Here is a 15,293-nt window from a genome sequence, read left to right on the forward strand (position 1 = left end):
TCCGAATCCCTCCCTCTCGTAGCCTCGATCGAGGGTTTTCTGGTTGAGAGCTGTGTCTGCTCACCCTGGTATCACCTCATCGCCTCCGTTGTTGCCAAAATGTCGTCATCCGAGTCATCCGCATCATCGATTCCTCCCCCGGACGAGGAGAATTCTATGCCGCAGGTTGACAACCTAATCTCCTATCTCCTGGGAGCCAAGCGGTCGCTCTCCTCAATCAACCATGTGTGGCGAGCCAACGAAATTGTGACTGCATCCCATTCGGCGTTGGAGGAGAGCGTCATTGTCTGCTCTCGGACAGGGTTTCTACGCCGAGGTCTCAACAACCAGCTGCGGCTGCTATATGACGTCCGCACCGAGGTGGAGGAAATCTCATACCGAGGTCGTGATGAGTTCTCGGCTGCCTTGAGAAACCTAGATGCAGCGGATGCTCGCCTCAAAGATACCCTGGATTTACTGCGTGGGACCATTGTTCACCCTTCATTCAGACCCGGGGATGAAGCTCAGAAGACTCTCCATGACTTTGTCGATGAGCGAGGAGTGGCAGAGCTGCATGCGTCCTTGAAAGACTCAATAGACCGTACTAACACAGCACGAGCGGAGTTGGACACATCCAATCGGGAGTTTGATGACGAGCTTCAAGCCACCAGGCAGTCACTCCGACATTACCACACAGCTACGAAATTGGCCTCATCCCGTGTGTCAGTCTCGTCATCGTCCTCCTCTGCCTCGGATTCCGGCCTGCTCACGCTATCGTCGATGCCTGGTCAGATCCAGTCATTGGAGGCCCACGCCCAAGAAATGGCCGGCCTCCTTGAGTCCCTGGTTCGTCATTTTGACCTCTGCGTCACTGCTGTGAAACATACAGATGGTGGAGGAGCAGTTGCACGATCTATCACAGGAGATATGCCCACGGGGGTGGACCGCAGCACCGACGGGATGCCAAATATTGGGGCGGAAATCAATGCCAATTTGAACGCACCCCTGGATCCCATGACAGACGCTGAATACCAGGAGATGGTTACTGTCATTATCAAGGATGCTCCTGAGGCCGATGATGTGGTAATGGAAATTCAAGATCGCATCACCGACATGGAATCCATTTTCGAACAGGTACAAGCCCAACGAGATGTGCTCTTGACTATTTCCAAGGCAACCGTTGAAGTGAACACCCACCTGTCCTCATTGGCCTCCTTTCGTCTGCCTCGTTACATCTCCCAGGCACACAATTTTACCAGAGTTTGGCACGAGGAAAATGACCGCATTAACACTGGTCTTGTAGAACTCTCTGACCTACACTCCCTCTATGATGGCTTCCTCAATGCCTATGATAGCCTTATGCTCGAGGTAGCTCGTCGAAGGCATGTCCGCCTAAGGGTGGAAAAGGTCCTCCGAGACACCCGGCACAAGCTGGATCAACTCCACGATGAAGACGCTGCCGCTCGGGATGCCTTCCGTGTCGACCAGGGTGATTTCCTCCCCTCGGACATCTGGCCTGGTGTTGGACTAGCGCCCATGCAGGTGCAATTCCTCCGCCTCTCAGGGGGTCACCTCGACGGTAACCCTGCTCTTGAGGATACCAAGGAGCAATCCAGGGCTCACGAGTTGGCCGAGGCTGTCAAACCAGGGGTTCCAGATGACAGTGCTGAGGGGGAACATATCCCAACCCTTCCGAAAGACCTTATCGAACAAGCATACGCACGGGTCAAAGCGCGGCATAAGAACGTTGCGTGAACCCATGCAGCCACAATCCATCTCCATCCGATATACCTAACTCAATTACTGCTAATACCCGCCTCATTACCTTCCAGTACAGCGATGCATCATTTCCCCCGGCGTCTTCATTTGAATCTTCTGCTATCTATCCCACCACTCTATGTATAATCGGTGGAAATTGGATATCAAGCTTGCCCCATGCTATATTTAGCTACTTTATCACAATCACGATGCGAGCTGGACTTGCAATATGACCTAGATGATGAAAACCCAATAGGTCCGACCTGCCTTTCCGTCCTCAATTCCCTGTTCAATCCACATGCTTCAGATGCATACTCCTCGAAGATGTAAGCACTTCGTATTCTGGATCTTGCAAGAGATTGAGGGACAATTGGTTTGGAATGACTTCCAAAGAGAGCTCTGATAAGTCATTGTCCGGCTGAGCTTGTGAGGCATATAAAAAGCAATATACATAGAACCATTTTGTGTTCAAAAGTTAGATACTCGTAATGGTTCGCCATGAATATATTTTTGTGTAGCAGATATATATGCTGTCCCATTTTATGTATTCTAGACCAAGGTATCAAATGCCCAATGCTCCATCCATATATGCATTTCATCATCAAATCATGCCAAGCGGTTACTCACACAATGTGTAAACGCAACGTGCACATGCAAAGAAAGATAAGAGAAACCGTGCGCTTATTTCTTCTTCCGGGAGGAAGAGGAGACAAGACGCTTCTTCATATGCTTGGGCATCTTATTCGCTCGCTGCTCACGCTTCTCCTCCTTGACCTTTGCCTTGTGGTCGCGCTTGGAATCTTTGTCTTCGAAACGCTTACCCCGAGGCGCCTTCTTGGCGAAGGGATCACTGTCGTCGTCATCTGAGTCGGATCCTGAGACGGAGACACCACCACTGGCATCAGAGGCGGCGTCTTCTTCGACCTCAGTCTTCTTCTTGCCACCGGCCAAGAGGTCACCGTAGATAAGATCGGCACCTTGACCATCACGGATGCGCTCGGCATCACGCTCGACATCGTACACCTGCTCTAGTGTCTGGGGAATGTATTGTTGACGGAAGACAGCAGTGTCAACATCCTCGGCCTCCTGCTGTTCCTCGTCACCCTCCTCACGGGCAACGAGAAGCTTCTCAATGGCAGCGTTCATTTCTTCGGCTCCACCGGCGATCTCAGACGGGCCATCGGGGGAAATTATGAACTGGAAGACAGTACGCTCAGGCAATGTGAGAACATTCTTCCGGCGGAAGAAGTCGCTGACGTTCTTGATATCCATACGCAGGAATTCCAGACTGCGAGGGTGGTCGTGCTCAACACTCTGACTGACATCGATGATGTAGAGACGCTCTTTGTGGTAGAGGATGTTGTACTCACTCAGATCGGCATGGACAAGACGACAGGTCTGGTACATAACACGCATGTAACCCAATAATTCCATGTACAATGCGCGCCAGCGAGTCTCGGGCTCGGGGATGTTAAAGTCCACGTCCTTCAGGCGGGGTGCGCCCAGACCCTTGGAACTACCAATGAAACCCATCACGAGGACGTGGAGACGAAGGTAAATAGGCTCGGGACAAGGGATACCGGTAGCGTAGATTCTGCGCAAGTTACGCATTTCCTTTTCGGCCCAGAGCTTGACCATAGCGCGGTTGTTGCTCTTGTTGTATCCCTGACGGAATCGGAACTCGCCAGTAACGTACTTATCACGGTCCTTGAAGACCAAGATACTTGTCTTGTAGACCTTGATGGCGCGGTGTAGCGGGGTAGCATCTTCATCTTCCTGGGGGAAGGACATGGCGTGGTAGACGTTGGCTTCCTTTCCGGTAGACAGACATCCGTGAATTTCGGAGACAAGACCACGGTTTATCATCTGCAGCAAGAGCATTCGTGTACGGGGATCCAACACTTGTTCCGAGGTGGCTCGGTCAGCCTTATCTCCACCCTTTTCAGCCTTGCCTGAGATACCAGCCTGTTGATCGTCGAGCTTGATCTTGCCAGCGTGGCGAGTAAGCGACTTGACCTGGTCATCGATGGAGGCAGAGGTGTTGACGGTAGGCTTCTGGGTGTTCGTCTTGGGATAGGTCCATTTCGGGACATTCGAGTCGGCAGCAAGATCGTTGATTTTGCGCTGCCGGTTGTAGGCCTTGGTCAGATCGGAGTTATCGGAAGAGAGAATATCCTCGCGATCCAATTCCTCCTCGAAAATATCCTCATAGTCCTCGTCGTATTCATCGTCCTGCTCATCGGGCAGATCTTGCCCCGCTGCAGCGGAGTCTGCATTATTGGGGTTCACGTAGCCCTCATTGGGCACATAGGTGTGGGATGGCGCAAGGCCATCGGCAATGCCAGTAGCCTGGGTATTGTTCTCGTTTGAAGCCATTCTGGAACTTCAATGTCGAGAAAGCAGAGATGTGAGTTCGTCCGTCCCCAAGGTTTTTTTTTTCTGTGGCCCAAATTTGACTGACCGCCCGGCAGAACCCCGCGCCCAACGAGACGCGCGGATTTCGTTCCTCGCGTAGTCTCCCTGGCCGTCGCAACACACGCATCCTCGCCGTGGTTTTTGTCTGTTTTTCTTTTTTTTTTGCCAGGACATCTGTGCGCTGGTAATACGGCGCATACTTCTATTTTCTGACATTCGCGCCACTCGCGTTATGCCGTGGGCGTTCTAGGTGATCACCGCGTTGCGCATATCCTCTCACGATGTATGTCAAGCAAATCATCATCCAAGGCTTTAAGAGGTATGTGGCCCAGATCACCGGTTCATATAATTTGACGACCTTTTCTTAACTAAAAATCAATTTCAGCTACAAGGACCAAACGGTCATTGAGCCATTCTCCCCCAAACACAATGTCATCGTCGGCCGCAATGGTTCTGGCAAAAGTAACTTCTTCGCCGCCATTCGATTCGTCCTTAGCGATGCCTACACTCACCTCGGTAGAGAGGAGCGTCAAGCTCTGTTGCACGTAAGTGACCCGCCATTGATCCCTCGTCGAGCTGTATTGACCCCATGCAGGAAGGTTCCGGTTCTGCTGTGATGTCTGCCTACGTCGAGATCATCTTCGACAACTCCGACGATCGATTTCCCACCGGCAAGCCCGAGGTTGTCCTCCGTCGTACCATCGGTATCAAGAAGGACGAATACACTCTCGACCGCAAGAATGCCACCAAGAACGATGTCATGAATCTCCTCGAGTCGGCCGGTTTCTCTCGATCTAACCCTTACTACATTGTCCCCCAAGGCCGAGTCACCGCACTGACAAATATGAAGGATTCGGAGCGATTGGTCCTGTTGAAGGAAGTGGCTGGTACCCAGGTCTACGAGGCTCGTCGGTCGGAGTCTTTGAAGATTATGCACGAGACCAACAGCAAGCGGACCAAGATTGACGAACTCCTTGACTATATCAACGAGCGACTTGCCGAACTCGAAGAAGAAAAGGATGAGCTTCGGAGCTACCAAGAAAAAGACAAGGAGCGCCGATGCTTGGAGTACACCATTTACTCGCTTGAACAGCAAGAAATCGGAAAGGTTCTTAATGAAATCGAGGAGCGACGACAGAATGGCGTGGAAGATGCAGACAACAACCGCGACCAATTTATCGATGGCGAAAAGGCCATGGCTCAAATTGATGCCGAGATCGCCGAATGTCGACAGCAGATCGAGTTCCTTAAGGTTGACAAGGCTCAGCTTGAAGATGAACGCCGTGAAGCTTCCAAGACTCTGGCACAGAACGAACTGCAGGCCAAGTCTCTTTCTGACAACCAGGCTGCCGCCCAAGCATTAAAGTCCCGTTACGACGCTGATCTTACTTCTGTTCAAGACGCCATCAAGGAGCGCGAGGCCGAACACCAGGAAATCCTTCCTCGCTTCAATGCTTTGAAAGACCAGGAAGACGCAGTGAAGTCGCAGTTGACAGATGCCGAAACCTCTCGCCAACGTCTGTACGCGAAACAGGGCCGTAACTCACGCTTCAAAAACAAGTCTGAGCGTGACAAGTGGCTGAACATGGAAGTCAGAGAGAGTAACAACTCTGTCAAAGCAGTCCAAAATGTCGTTGCTCAGACCAGGGAAGACATTCAGGAACTGGAAAGTGAAATTGCTCGGCTGGAACCAGAGACCGAGCTCCTGCGCCAGCAGATTGATGGACGGGGTGACACAATGCACAACGTGGACCAACAAGTTCAAGATGCCAAGGACGAGAGAGACCGTCTCATGGATCAGAGAAAGGAACTATGGAGAGAAGAAGCAAAGCTTGACTCTGTGATTTCTAACGCCTCTCAGGAAGTTGACCGTGCTGAGCGTAATCTGTCGTCCATGATGGATAATAACACCAGCCGTGGAACAGCTGCGGTGCGCCGAATCAAGCGCCAGTATAACCTCGAAGGCGTTTACGGTACTCTTGCAGAACTGTTCGATGTGAATGACCGATACCGAACCGCCGTCGAAGTCACTGCAGGACAGAGTCTGTTCCACTACGTTGTTGACACTGATGAAACCGCCACAAAAGTGCTTGAAATTCTACAAAAGGAAAAGGCTGGCCGTGTGACATTCATGCCGCTCAACCGCCTCCGCTCAAGGCCCTTGAACATGCCTCGCGCCAGTGACACAATCCCTATGATTGAAAAACTACAGTATGACCCTGCATATGAGCGAGCTTTCCAGCACGTGTTTGGCAAGACGATCATTTGCCCCAACCTGCAAGTTGCGTCGCAGTACGCTCGAAGCCACGGCGTCAACGCTATTACCCCAGAGGGTGATCGATCTGACAAGCGTGGTGCTTTGACTGGTGGATACCACGACTCACGCCAGTCCCGCCTGGATGCTGTCAAGGGTCTAGGAAAGTGGCGAGATGAGCTTGAAACCAAGAGAAACCGCGGCACTGAGATCCGGAAGGAATTGGAAAAGCTTGACCAGATGATCACCAAGGCTGTTGGTGAATTGCAGAAGCTCGAGCAGGAGAGACACAACGTCCAGAACCGAAGTGGACCATTGCGACAAGAGTTGCGGGGCAAGCGTGATCAACTACAGAAAATGAATGATACCCTCGACGCTAAGCGCCGCGCCCTTCGCAATGTCGAATCTAACCTGGCGGCCTTGAATGACCAAGTCAGCGCCTTTGAAGCGGAGTTGTCATCGCCTTTCCAGAAGGCCCTCACCAGTGAGGAAGAAGCCCGACTTGAGACTCTGAGCAGCACAGTACAAAATCTCCGCCGTCAATACCAAGAACTTTCTAGCCAGCGCAGTGAGCTCGAGGCACGGAAGTCGGTGCTTGAAGTTGAGCTTCGTGAGAATCTCAACCCTCGCCTTGATCAACTGCTCAACAGAGACGTTGACATTGCCGACGAGGAAGTTCAGGGCAACTTGAAGGAGGTACAACGTGAAGTGAAGCGTCTTACTCAGGCGTTAGAGAAACTGAACACACGACTCAAGCAGGTGGATACCTCTATTGAAGAGGGCAACACTCGTGTTGTTGAACTCCAACAGCGCAATGCCGAGACCCGCCGTGAGATTGAAGATCTCGCTCGATCCATCGAGAAGCACCAGCGACGCATGGAAAAGAGTATGCAAAAGAAGGCAGCCCTTACCAAGCAAGGCGCCGAGTGTGCAGCGAACATTCGTGCCCTAGGTGTGCTTCCCGATGAAGCCTTCACCAAGTACCAACACACCGACTCCAACATTGTTGTGAAGAAGCTCCATAAGACCAACGAGGCACTAAAGAAATACTCTCATGTCAACAAGAAAGCCTTTGAGCAGTACAACAGCTTCACCAAGCAGCGTGAGACATTGACCTCGCGTCGTTCTGAGTTGGACGCCTCGCAAAAGTCTATCGACGATCTTATTTCTGTACTTGATCAGCGCAAGGATGAGGCTATTGAGCGTACATTCAAGCAGGTTTCTCGCGAGTTCCACAACGTGTTCGAGAAGCTGGTTCCGGCCGGTCGTGGTCGCCTCATTATTCAGCGCAAGACAGACCGCAACACGCGACCCGAGGATGACGTTGATTCGGATGACGAGGAGGCTCGCCAGAGTGTGGAGAACTATGTCGGTGTTGGCATTAGCGTCAGCTTTAACAGCAAGCACGATGATCAGCAGCGTATCCAGCAGCTGAGTGGTGGACAGAAGAGTCAGCTCCCCCTCTCCAAATCTGACCAGTCTCAATTCAAGCAAGTCTAACAATCTTATAGGTCTTTGCGCTCTCGCCCTCGTGTTCGCTATCCAAGCCTGTGATCCCGCACCATTCTACCTCTTCGACGAGATCGACGCCAACCTGGATGCCCAGTACCGAACCGCCGTGGCCCAAATGCTCAAGTCGATTTCGGATTCCACCAACGGTCAGTTCATCTGCACGACCTTCCGCCCTGAGATGCTGCACGTCGCAGAGAAGTGCTACGGAGTCAGCTTCCGACAGAAAGCCAGTACGATTGATGTGGTGTCCCGCGAGGAGGCACTCAAGTTCGTGGAGGAGCAGAAGTCCTGAGGGAGAGTATCTTTGCTTGTTTGTATATTGTAATCATTGCTTCGGTGGATGGGCTGGCGCATGATACCGGATTTCTTTCAATGTGATTCTTCGTTCTTTATTTATTCACATGTGTTCCGTAGAGTGTGTAGTATGCTGTAGTAGTCTAATACGCTGATGCTGATGCAAGGCTATCAAGGCAAATCCGAGGCTCCAGCTTCCCCCGACCATTCGAACAAGATATCCTCGGGCACATCTCGAACCAGAATGTGAACATGTTCCAAAGCCCTGACACTCTGCAAGCCAACCCAGTTTTTAAACCACAACACATGTGAAGCAGCATCCGAGGCAATTCTCGGATCCCCAGCCAATCGATCAACAAAAGTGCGCCTCACAAAGGTGTCGATCAACAACCTTGATTCATCCGTCAAATAGCCCTCCTCGGATTCGACAGGAATAGGCGTGCGCAACCAAACAACCAAATGCGAAATGCCGGGGGTCAGCCCGTACGGCCAGTCATTGCGGAGAATCTTGTAGTCCTCGGGATCGGCAAAAGGACGCGGGTTTTTGAAGGCAAAGACGCCCTGTTGAATAACCGCAGGGTCGGCAGTATCCAGCGGCATTTGCCACTGCAGTCGCCGTTGGCAAATGTAATTCATGATCGACCCATATTGGGCTTTGATATCTGCGCTCCACGCTAAATATCGGCGCAGATCGGAAGGCTTCCGCTTGAGGGCGCCGAGATCATTCCGAGCTGAATGTGTGAGGGGAATTGTACTGGAGTTGGAGATGAGAGCATACCGATGATATCTTTGAGGTCTTCCCAGTCGTGGTGGACGAATTCCTCGTCGGTCATGGCCAGGAGCTGGCGGTCCAGATCGGTGAGATTGAACGCAGGCGGCATGATCACATAGAATGAAGAGAACAGAATAGAATCATAGCTCTATACAGGAACTGGACAGTAAATAGAGAAATAATCCGCGGGGTAATTCAAAAGGGTATTGAAATCCGTTGGGGTTCCGCTCTCCGCTCTGACTTTCTTTACTTCCTCCTCTCTTCTCTCTTTACCCTGAACCTTCAGTCCAGTTTCATCATGAGGTATGTTACCATCGCGGTTCCTGTTCCTGTTCTGTTCCCGTTCCTAGTCTAATCTCGGCTCATTATCAGTCTCGCCACTATCGGAACGGCTCTTGCGCCCTCCGTCCTGCTCGTCGCAGGGGTCTACGCCGTCAAGCCCGAATTCGTCACCTATGCTGTCGCCGCGGCTGCTGTTTTCTCTGCCTTCCTGGTCCTCAGAACTTGTTTGTCTACCACGGGTGAATCGTCGAGGAATTGAGCTAATGCCGTGTAGCCGCCCCCCGGAAGGTCCTGAATCCCACCGAGTTCCAGGACTTTGTTCTCAAGGAGAAGAACGAGATCTCCCACAATGTCTGCATCTACCGTTTCGCCCTCCCCCGTCCCACCGATATCCTTGGTCTCCCCATTGGCCAGCACATCTCCCTCGCCGCGACCATTGCCGGTCAGCCCAAGGAGGTTGTTCGCTCCTACACCCCCATCTCTTCCGACAACGAGGCTGGTTACTTCGACCTGCTTGTCAAGGCCTATCCCCAGGGTAACATCTCCAAGTACCTGACCGACCTCAAGGTCGGCGACACCATGAAGGTCCGCGGTCCCAAGGGCGCCATGGTCTACACCCCAAACATGTGCCGCCACATTGGTATGATCGCCGGAGGAACTGGTATCACCCCCATGCTGCAGGTCATCGAGGCCATCATCCGCAACCGTCCCCGCAACGGTGGCAATGACACCACCAAGGTCGACCTCATCTTCGCCAACGTCAACCCGGACGACATCCTGCTCAAGGAGAAGCTCGAGAAGCTGGCCCAGGAGGACGATGGATTCCGCGTCTACTACGTCCTCAACAACCCTCCCGAGGGCTGGACCGGCGGTGTCGGCTTCGTCACCCCCGACATGATCAAGGTATGTCCTGCGTCTGAGTTGTGTAACTGTACCCGTACTAAATAGCATTTATAGGAGCGCCTCCCCGCCCCCGCTGCCGATGTCAAGGTCCTCCTCTGTGGTCCTCCCCCCATGGTCAGCGCCATGAAAAAGTCCACCGAGGCTCTTGGATACACCAAGGCCCGCCCTGTGAGCAAGCTCGAGGACCAGGTCTTCTGCTTCTAGGGTGACAAAAGTCGTGGCTTCCGACGTGCTCATGCTTTTGGTGTGCAAAAAACCGAAGTGGTGAGCTGAAGAGCATTTTGATGTATATCTGTGTGGAATGGTTAGAGGTGTCTATAGACCCCAGTGGGATAAAAGATGTCCTTTGGTGCCTGTCTGGTTTATTAATCTGATTTTGGTTCTATATCTATATCCAATTATATTGACTGTACAAATTATGATAGGCTGTTGTCTGTCTTTGCCTGCATAGAATGCCAATGTACTGTACTCTATGACGCGCCACGACACGTGCCATATCGGCCCCGAACGTGGCTGCTTTGTACTTGAGGTCTGGTCGACCTGTCTTGTCTATCAGATTCGATTTCCAAAATCTCGCGCCAACGTTTGCCGAGCCTTGCACGAACTTCGCAAGTAGCAGCTGGAAGATACAATCACCTCGCAATATCTGAGACATCCTAGTCGAGAATGGGATACGACGAGAAGAAGCTGAAGATCGGGCAATATCCCGCGGTAGAGTGGTTCGGGGAGGGAAGCTTCCATCTGCTAAATACCCCAATTATACTCACGAACATCTAGTAGACCTAGCCCGAGTACAATGAAACTCCTTCCTTTTAATGGATGCGGTGAATATAACTATACAACGGACCTGAAGAACCACCACTGACGGATGATATAGGTCTTCGCCCACCACCTGGCGAGTCCTGCTCTTCAGAGCATACAGCAATGCCAGAGACAGCCAATCCCTCTCCGCCACCTTCCCACTCCCGATTTAGGGGTATTTGCCCAGGTCACATCTTTGACTCACTGGATACCACGTCGAAAAGAAAGACCCGATCTTCAAAGCAGCCAAGGAGTTCACCCATGATTTCGACGAATCCATTTGCACCGTCGAAGGTTTGACTGAATTCGACGCTGATGAGCGGGTCTTGGTTCTCATGGCTCATGACCATCCTTTCTTGCCTATATTTACAGGCGAGGAAGATAATGATGGAGCATGGTTCTTCCCTCATAGGACTCTTAATGATTGGCCACAAGCTGATCTCCGAGAGAGGGGGAGACGGCGCTTCCGTAACGATGTCAAAGCGGCTATTGAGAAAGAGTGATGCTCTTTCGTGACCTACGTCAATAGCGGTCTTTAGGGCGAGGGTGGTAATGGAAAGAATGAATGAAATGGAATATTGTGACCTTGATATGGACTACAGAATACAATACATGTTCTAGTCTCAACCCAATCGACAAGGCTCGCGAGTACAGAGTACGGGACGTGACTCGGTCAAATGAAAAGACACGCGATCAATGTGAGTATGCAAGATCCAGCCGTCCCGAATTTCGCCGCATAAGCCAATGAGAGTTAAAAGAAACCTTCCGATGGATCTAGTGGCTTGGGGCCAAGAATGTTGATAGATCACAAAGCCACGACGACCATTGAACACAAATACAAATGGTCAATCGTGACAATTACAATGCTTCCAGTCAATCACACTTTGTCCCTCACTTTTCAAATCACTGGATTTACACTAGGGACCGGCTACTGAAAACGAGGCTGTTCCACTCTAGCGCATTGTATCCCTGTCCGCAGGATTGGCGCTAACTTCAGCTCGCTAAGATGCGACTTACGTGTAGGGAATGACCTGGCCTTGTTAATCTTCATATAGTGGCGATTTGGTTCAATTCGACACAATCCTATATTGCATAGATAGCAGAGGAACGAATTTAGAAAGGGTCATGAGAGTAGATTATAAAGAGTGTGACATAAAATACGAAAGGCATAGTAAAGCGACCATTCAAGTGCGATTCTGTTCCTTGAGATGGGACATCTCCACCCAGCCTTCAGGATCACCATTATGGCTGAGGATAGTATGAGTCGTCTCATGCTCATCCTCTCCACATCTCGAAAGCGAGTCCGCAGAAGAGGATGGACGGACTGTTGTAGCCGATGCCGGACCGCCCTTCTGGGAAGAAATAGAAATAGTAGTCGTGACAATTGGCGGCGCAATGGATGGGTTCCCTCGGGTTGTCGAGCCGTAGTTTCCATAATAGCCATCTTGCTTGTATTGAGGGTGGCTTCGGCTGGCTGTTGATTTGATGAAGTGATGGGTTAATGGCCGGAAGAGTGGCCAAACTGGCGGAATTGACATTGTGATCAGGACGATCCATTCTTCGACTTCACCCCAGCGGAAGAGGATTCCCACGCCGTCTGGTCTCAGGTTAGCGATTGCTTCATTTGAGTGGACATGTTGCGGCTTACAAGATGAGTCTTCGCTCATAATGAACTTGGCTGCCCATGTTCTGACAATTGCAGCAGCACCGGCGAAGACACCACATCCCATGAGGAAACTAAGACCCCATTTCAATGTCTTGTCGATTCGTAAGGGTACCAGCATTGTGATTGGGATGACGGCGAGGTAGATATCCGAGATGGCGGCGACGGCACCCACAAAGTATGTATAGTATACACTCTTGCGGTGGTCACATTGACTCTGGAGGAGGGGATCCCATAGTGCATTTGGGGGACTGCATTGGAACCAGACTAAGAGGACCTGGGGGATGTTGACGATAATGTTCACGGCAGCGACGAGAATGAGACTTCGGCGGATTTTGGGGTCTATAGAACAGGTCTATTAGCTTTGCCAGCGCAGGATTGAGCTGATCCGTACTGCTCTGTGAGTTCATTTCAATTAGAAATGCAGCCACCGCGACCTTGCCGGTCGGAATTGCCAAGTTGAAGAAAAAGACCGTGATCCATGTGAAGAGAAGGAAATGGTGTAATTCGCCGGCTTCTTGGACGATTGTGATGTGGTTCCCTAGGCCATGGAGAACAGAAATAATACCGAATATTTGAGTGAGTGTAGTAAATACCTGTCATCCGTTAGTACAGACCATGTATATAGATCAATGGTCATACCCAGGCCACTAGAGACCATATCAACGCCGTAGTTCCAAACTTGTTCATACGAAGACGAACATAAATCCGTAAGACCATAAAAATAGTCGCAACAGTACCCAAAGCAATACCTAAGCGCAAGTCGCTCGGCCCGCGACCACCATATGCAGGGAAACTCTCATGAAGACCCATGCTAGAAGGAGTGACAAGGACAGGTAAAGACCGAAACGAGGCCCCATTCTCGAAAAGCACCGCTCGCGCACAGCGCACCAACACCTATATGTATTCACACCACTACGCATTGTCGGGCCCGAGGCTCCAAGCGGAGGCCCCCGTCCGCAGATCGCGTTCACCTTCATGCACAGCAATGCCCAACTAAATCCAATTTAAACAAGCGCATAGTGGGGAACAAGAAGCAGACAAGGAACAAAAGGCTTAATTGGCGACTCGCAGGCGGCCTAGTCCGATCAAGTGGGGGTTGAAGAGCGAAATTGGCAATGCTACAGGTTACATCCATTGGTTCACGACGCCACTAGCGTTTGGTCTGGCACAACAGGATGGGCCAGTACATGTAAAGCCGGTATATCCGCTGCTTTTGATATTTGCTCTCACGGTACTTGTCCGTAAGCAGGCGAGCATTGAATTGCCGATCGCTGTCATTGTAGGGAACCTGTTCAATAGCGCCTGACCCAACCACTGAGCTACTCGTATCTCCGGCCGATCTTTGAAGAAATAGGCAGCTGATTCCGGAAGATCTTTGCAGTGGTGTTGCTGTGTGTGTCAGGGTTTGCGGCGGTCAGTGCATCGGGTATTCCTACCCCTGAGCGCAGTTAGGGTTGCCAGGTAATGTGCGTCAAAGTACAGTATGGGGAAATGTAACTTCGACTATAAACTAAGTTAAGATTTATTGAACACGAGCCGAGTCAATAAAAGTGCCATATAATTGAACTTTAACTAACCGACGGCCATATTAAAATTCAAATATTCTCTCAACCGCGCTTTCTGTGGAGCAAGTCTTCCATGTCTCCGTAGCAAGCATTTTATCAATCGTGTGGGCAATCAGATCTCAAGACAAGTCTCCGCGACAACAGACAGCTCCACCGTACTATTTCTTCCTTGGGTTTGGCGCATTGAACGCGATCATCGAGGTGCTGCTCCATTCCCACCAAGTTTTGCTACCCTCAAATCTTTTCAACGGCATATCATTGCTTAAAGTTTCGGCGGACTCTACGATATTTGTACCGTTGTTGTCCACTTGAATGGGAACGTCTCTGAGTCTGTTTCCTCGTTTTTGCGGTTACAAATTAGTTGATAGCATCATTGAAGGCAAGGTTAAATTGCAACTGAACTCTCAGTAGTGCAGAAAAGTATCTGATTGTGAACTTTGTATTTGTGTCCAGAGCGTTACGGTCATTGCTGCAGTCACCCACTGCATAGATTCCCCTAAGTTAATGATGAACTGTAGATAGTCTGATCTATGCCAGGGTTGTTTGAAAGGCCCCACTCAAGTTGTAGTATATTTCAACCTTCACACCTTTCCCAGAAACGATCTATCGTCAGACGGACGGCATTTCACAACGAGTTTTTCCCAGAGTCCTTCTCGGGTCACTGGAGTTGTGCGTAGGCGTGTTCATCCTAACCGATAATCCAGGGTACATAGTGGCCCATGACCCAGTCTAAGCATCATTAGCATATGTACTAGATGGATTTCAATCAAAGATACTCCCCAAATGCCTGGGTTTGATATGCCGTCGCAATATGCCCGCTATGCTTTCACGCTTGAACTTCGATTCGCAATAAGGGCATCGTACCGCACATTGTGGAAAATTCTGCATGGAAATATAAGAGACATTGAACGTAAGCTGGATCAATGGCAAGTACTCACAATGATCGCGTATGCAGCTGGCCATGAAATTTCCCAATGATCACTGCATTCGCAAAGCTTGGAGTTGTCACTGATTTCTAGGGCGTGAGAATAAGAGGATCAGATCTACAGTCTTGGTAGCAATCAAGATAAAGCCTAAAGTCATATAACGAAT

At 50.7% G+C, this 15,293-nt stretch overlaps 6 protein-coding genes across 6 annotated transcripts; 3 read left to right on the forward strand and 3 right to left on the reverse strand.

Moving 5' to 3' along the window:
• Window positions 1-99: 99 nt before the first annotated feature.
• Window positions 100-1,734, forward strand: N7508_001059 (autophagy-related protein 17; the record flags this gene model as incomplete). The annotated part of the gene is made up of 1 exon (XM_058459125.1): window positions 100-1,734. One exon carries the CDS (start codon window positions 100-102, stop codon window positions 1,732-1,734), a length of 1,635 nt encoding a protein of 544 aa, XP_058322657.1.
• A 684-nt stretch (window positions 1,735-2,418) lies between these two features.
• Window positions 2,419-4,113, reverse strand: N7508_001060 (serine/threonine-protein kinase RIO1; the record flags this gene model as incomplete). Its single annotated transcript, XM_058459126.1, has 1 exon — window positions 2,419-4,113. The coding sequence occupies one exon, from the start codon at window positions 4,111-4,113 to the stop codon at window positions 2,419-2,421; it is 1,695 nt and encodes a 564-aa protein (XP_058322658.1).
• A 320-nt stretch (window positions 4,114-4,433) lies between these two features.
• Window positions 4,434-8,210, forward strand: N7508_001061 (chromosome segregation protein SMC; the record flags this gene model as incomplete). The annotated part of the gene is made up of 4 exons (XM_058459127.1): window positions 4,434-4,471; window positions 4,538-4,697; window positions 4,748-7,856; window positions 7,918-8,210. The coding sequence occupies 4 exons, from the start codon at window positions 4,434-4,436 to the stop codon at window positions 8,208-8,210; spliced, it is 3,600 nt and encodes a 1,199-aa protein (XP_058322659.1).
• A 173-nt stretch (window positions 8,211-8,383) lies between these two features.
• N7508_001062 (GIG1 family protein) lies at window positions 8,384-9,093 on the reverse strand (the record flags this gene model as incomplete). Its single annotated transcript, XM_058459128.1, has 2 exons — window positions 8,384-8,943; window positions 8,991-9,093. 2 exons carry the CDS (start codon window positions 9,091-9,093, stop codon window positions 8,384-8,386), a joined length of 663 nt encoding a protein of 220 aa, XP_058322660.1.
• Window positions 9,094-9,282: 189 nt separating this feature from the next.
• N7508_001063 (cytochrome b5 reductase family protein) lies at window positions 9,283-10,373 on the forward strand (the record flags this gene model as incomplete). The annotated part of the gene is made up of 4 exons (XM_058459129.1): window positions 9,283-9,287; window positions 9,357-9,490; window positions 9,541-10,169; window positions 10,224-10,373. 4 exons carry the CDS (start codon window positions 9,283-9,285, stop codon window positions 10,371-10,373), a joined length of 918 nt encoding a protein of 305 aa, XP_058322661.1.
• A 1,781-nt stretch (window positions 10,374-12,154) lies between these two features.
• On the reverse strand, window positions 12,155-13,446 carry N7508_001064 (uncharacterized protein; the record flags this gene model as incomplete). The annotated part of the gene is made up of 3 exons (XM_058459130.1): window positions 12,155-12,975; window positions 13,028-13,229; window positions 13,276-13,446. 3 exons carry the CDS (start codon window positions 13,444-13,446, stop codon window positions 12,155-12,157), a joined length of 1,194 nt encoding a protein of 397 aa, XP_058322662.1.
• Between the last annotated feature and the right edge of the window lie 1,847 nt (window positions 13,447-15,293).

The sequence above is a fragment of the Penicillium antarcticum genome (genome assembly GCF_028974205.1).
Source record: "Penicillium antarcticum strain IBT 31339 chromosome Unknown utg000002l_segment0_segment0, whole genome shotgun sequence".
Taxonomy (NCBI): Eukaryota; Fungi; Ascomycota; class Eurotiomycetes; order Eurotiales; family Aspergillaceae; genus Penicillium; species Penicillium antarcticum.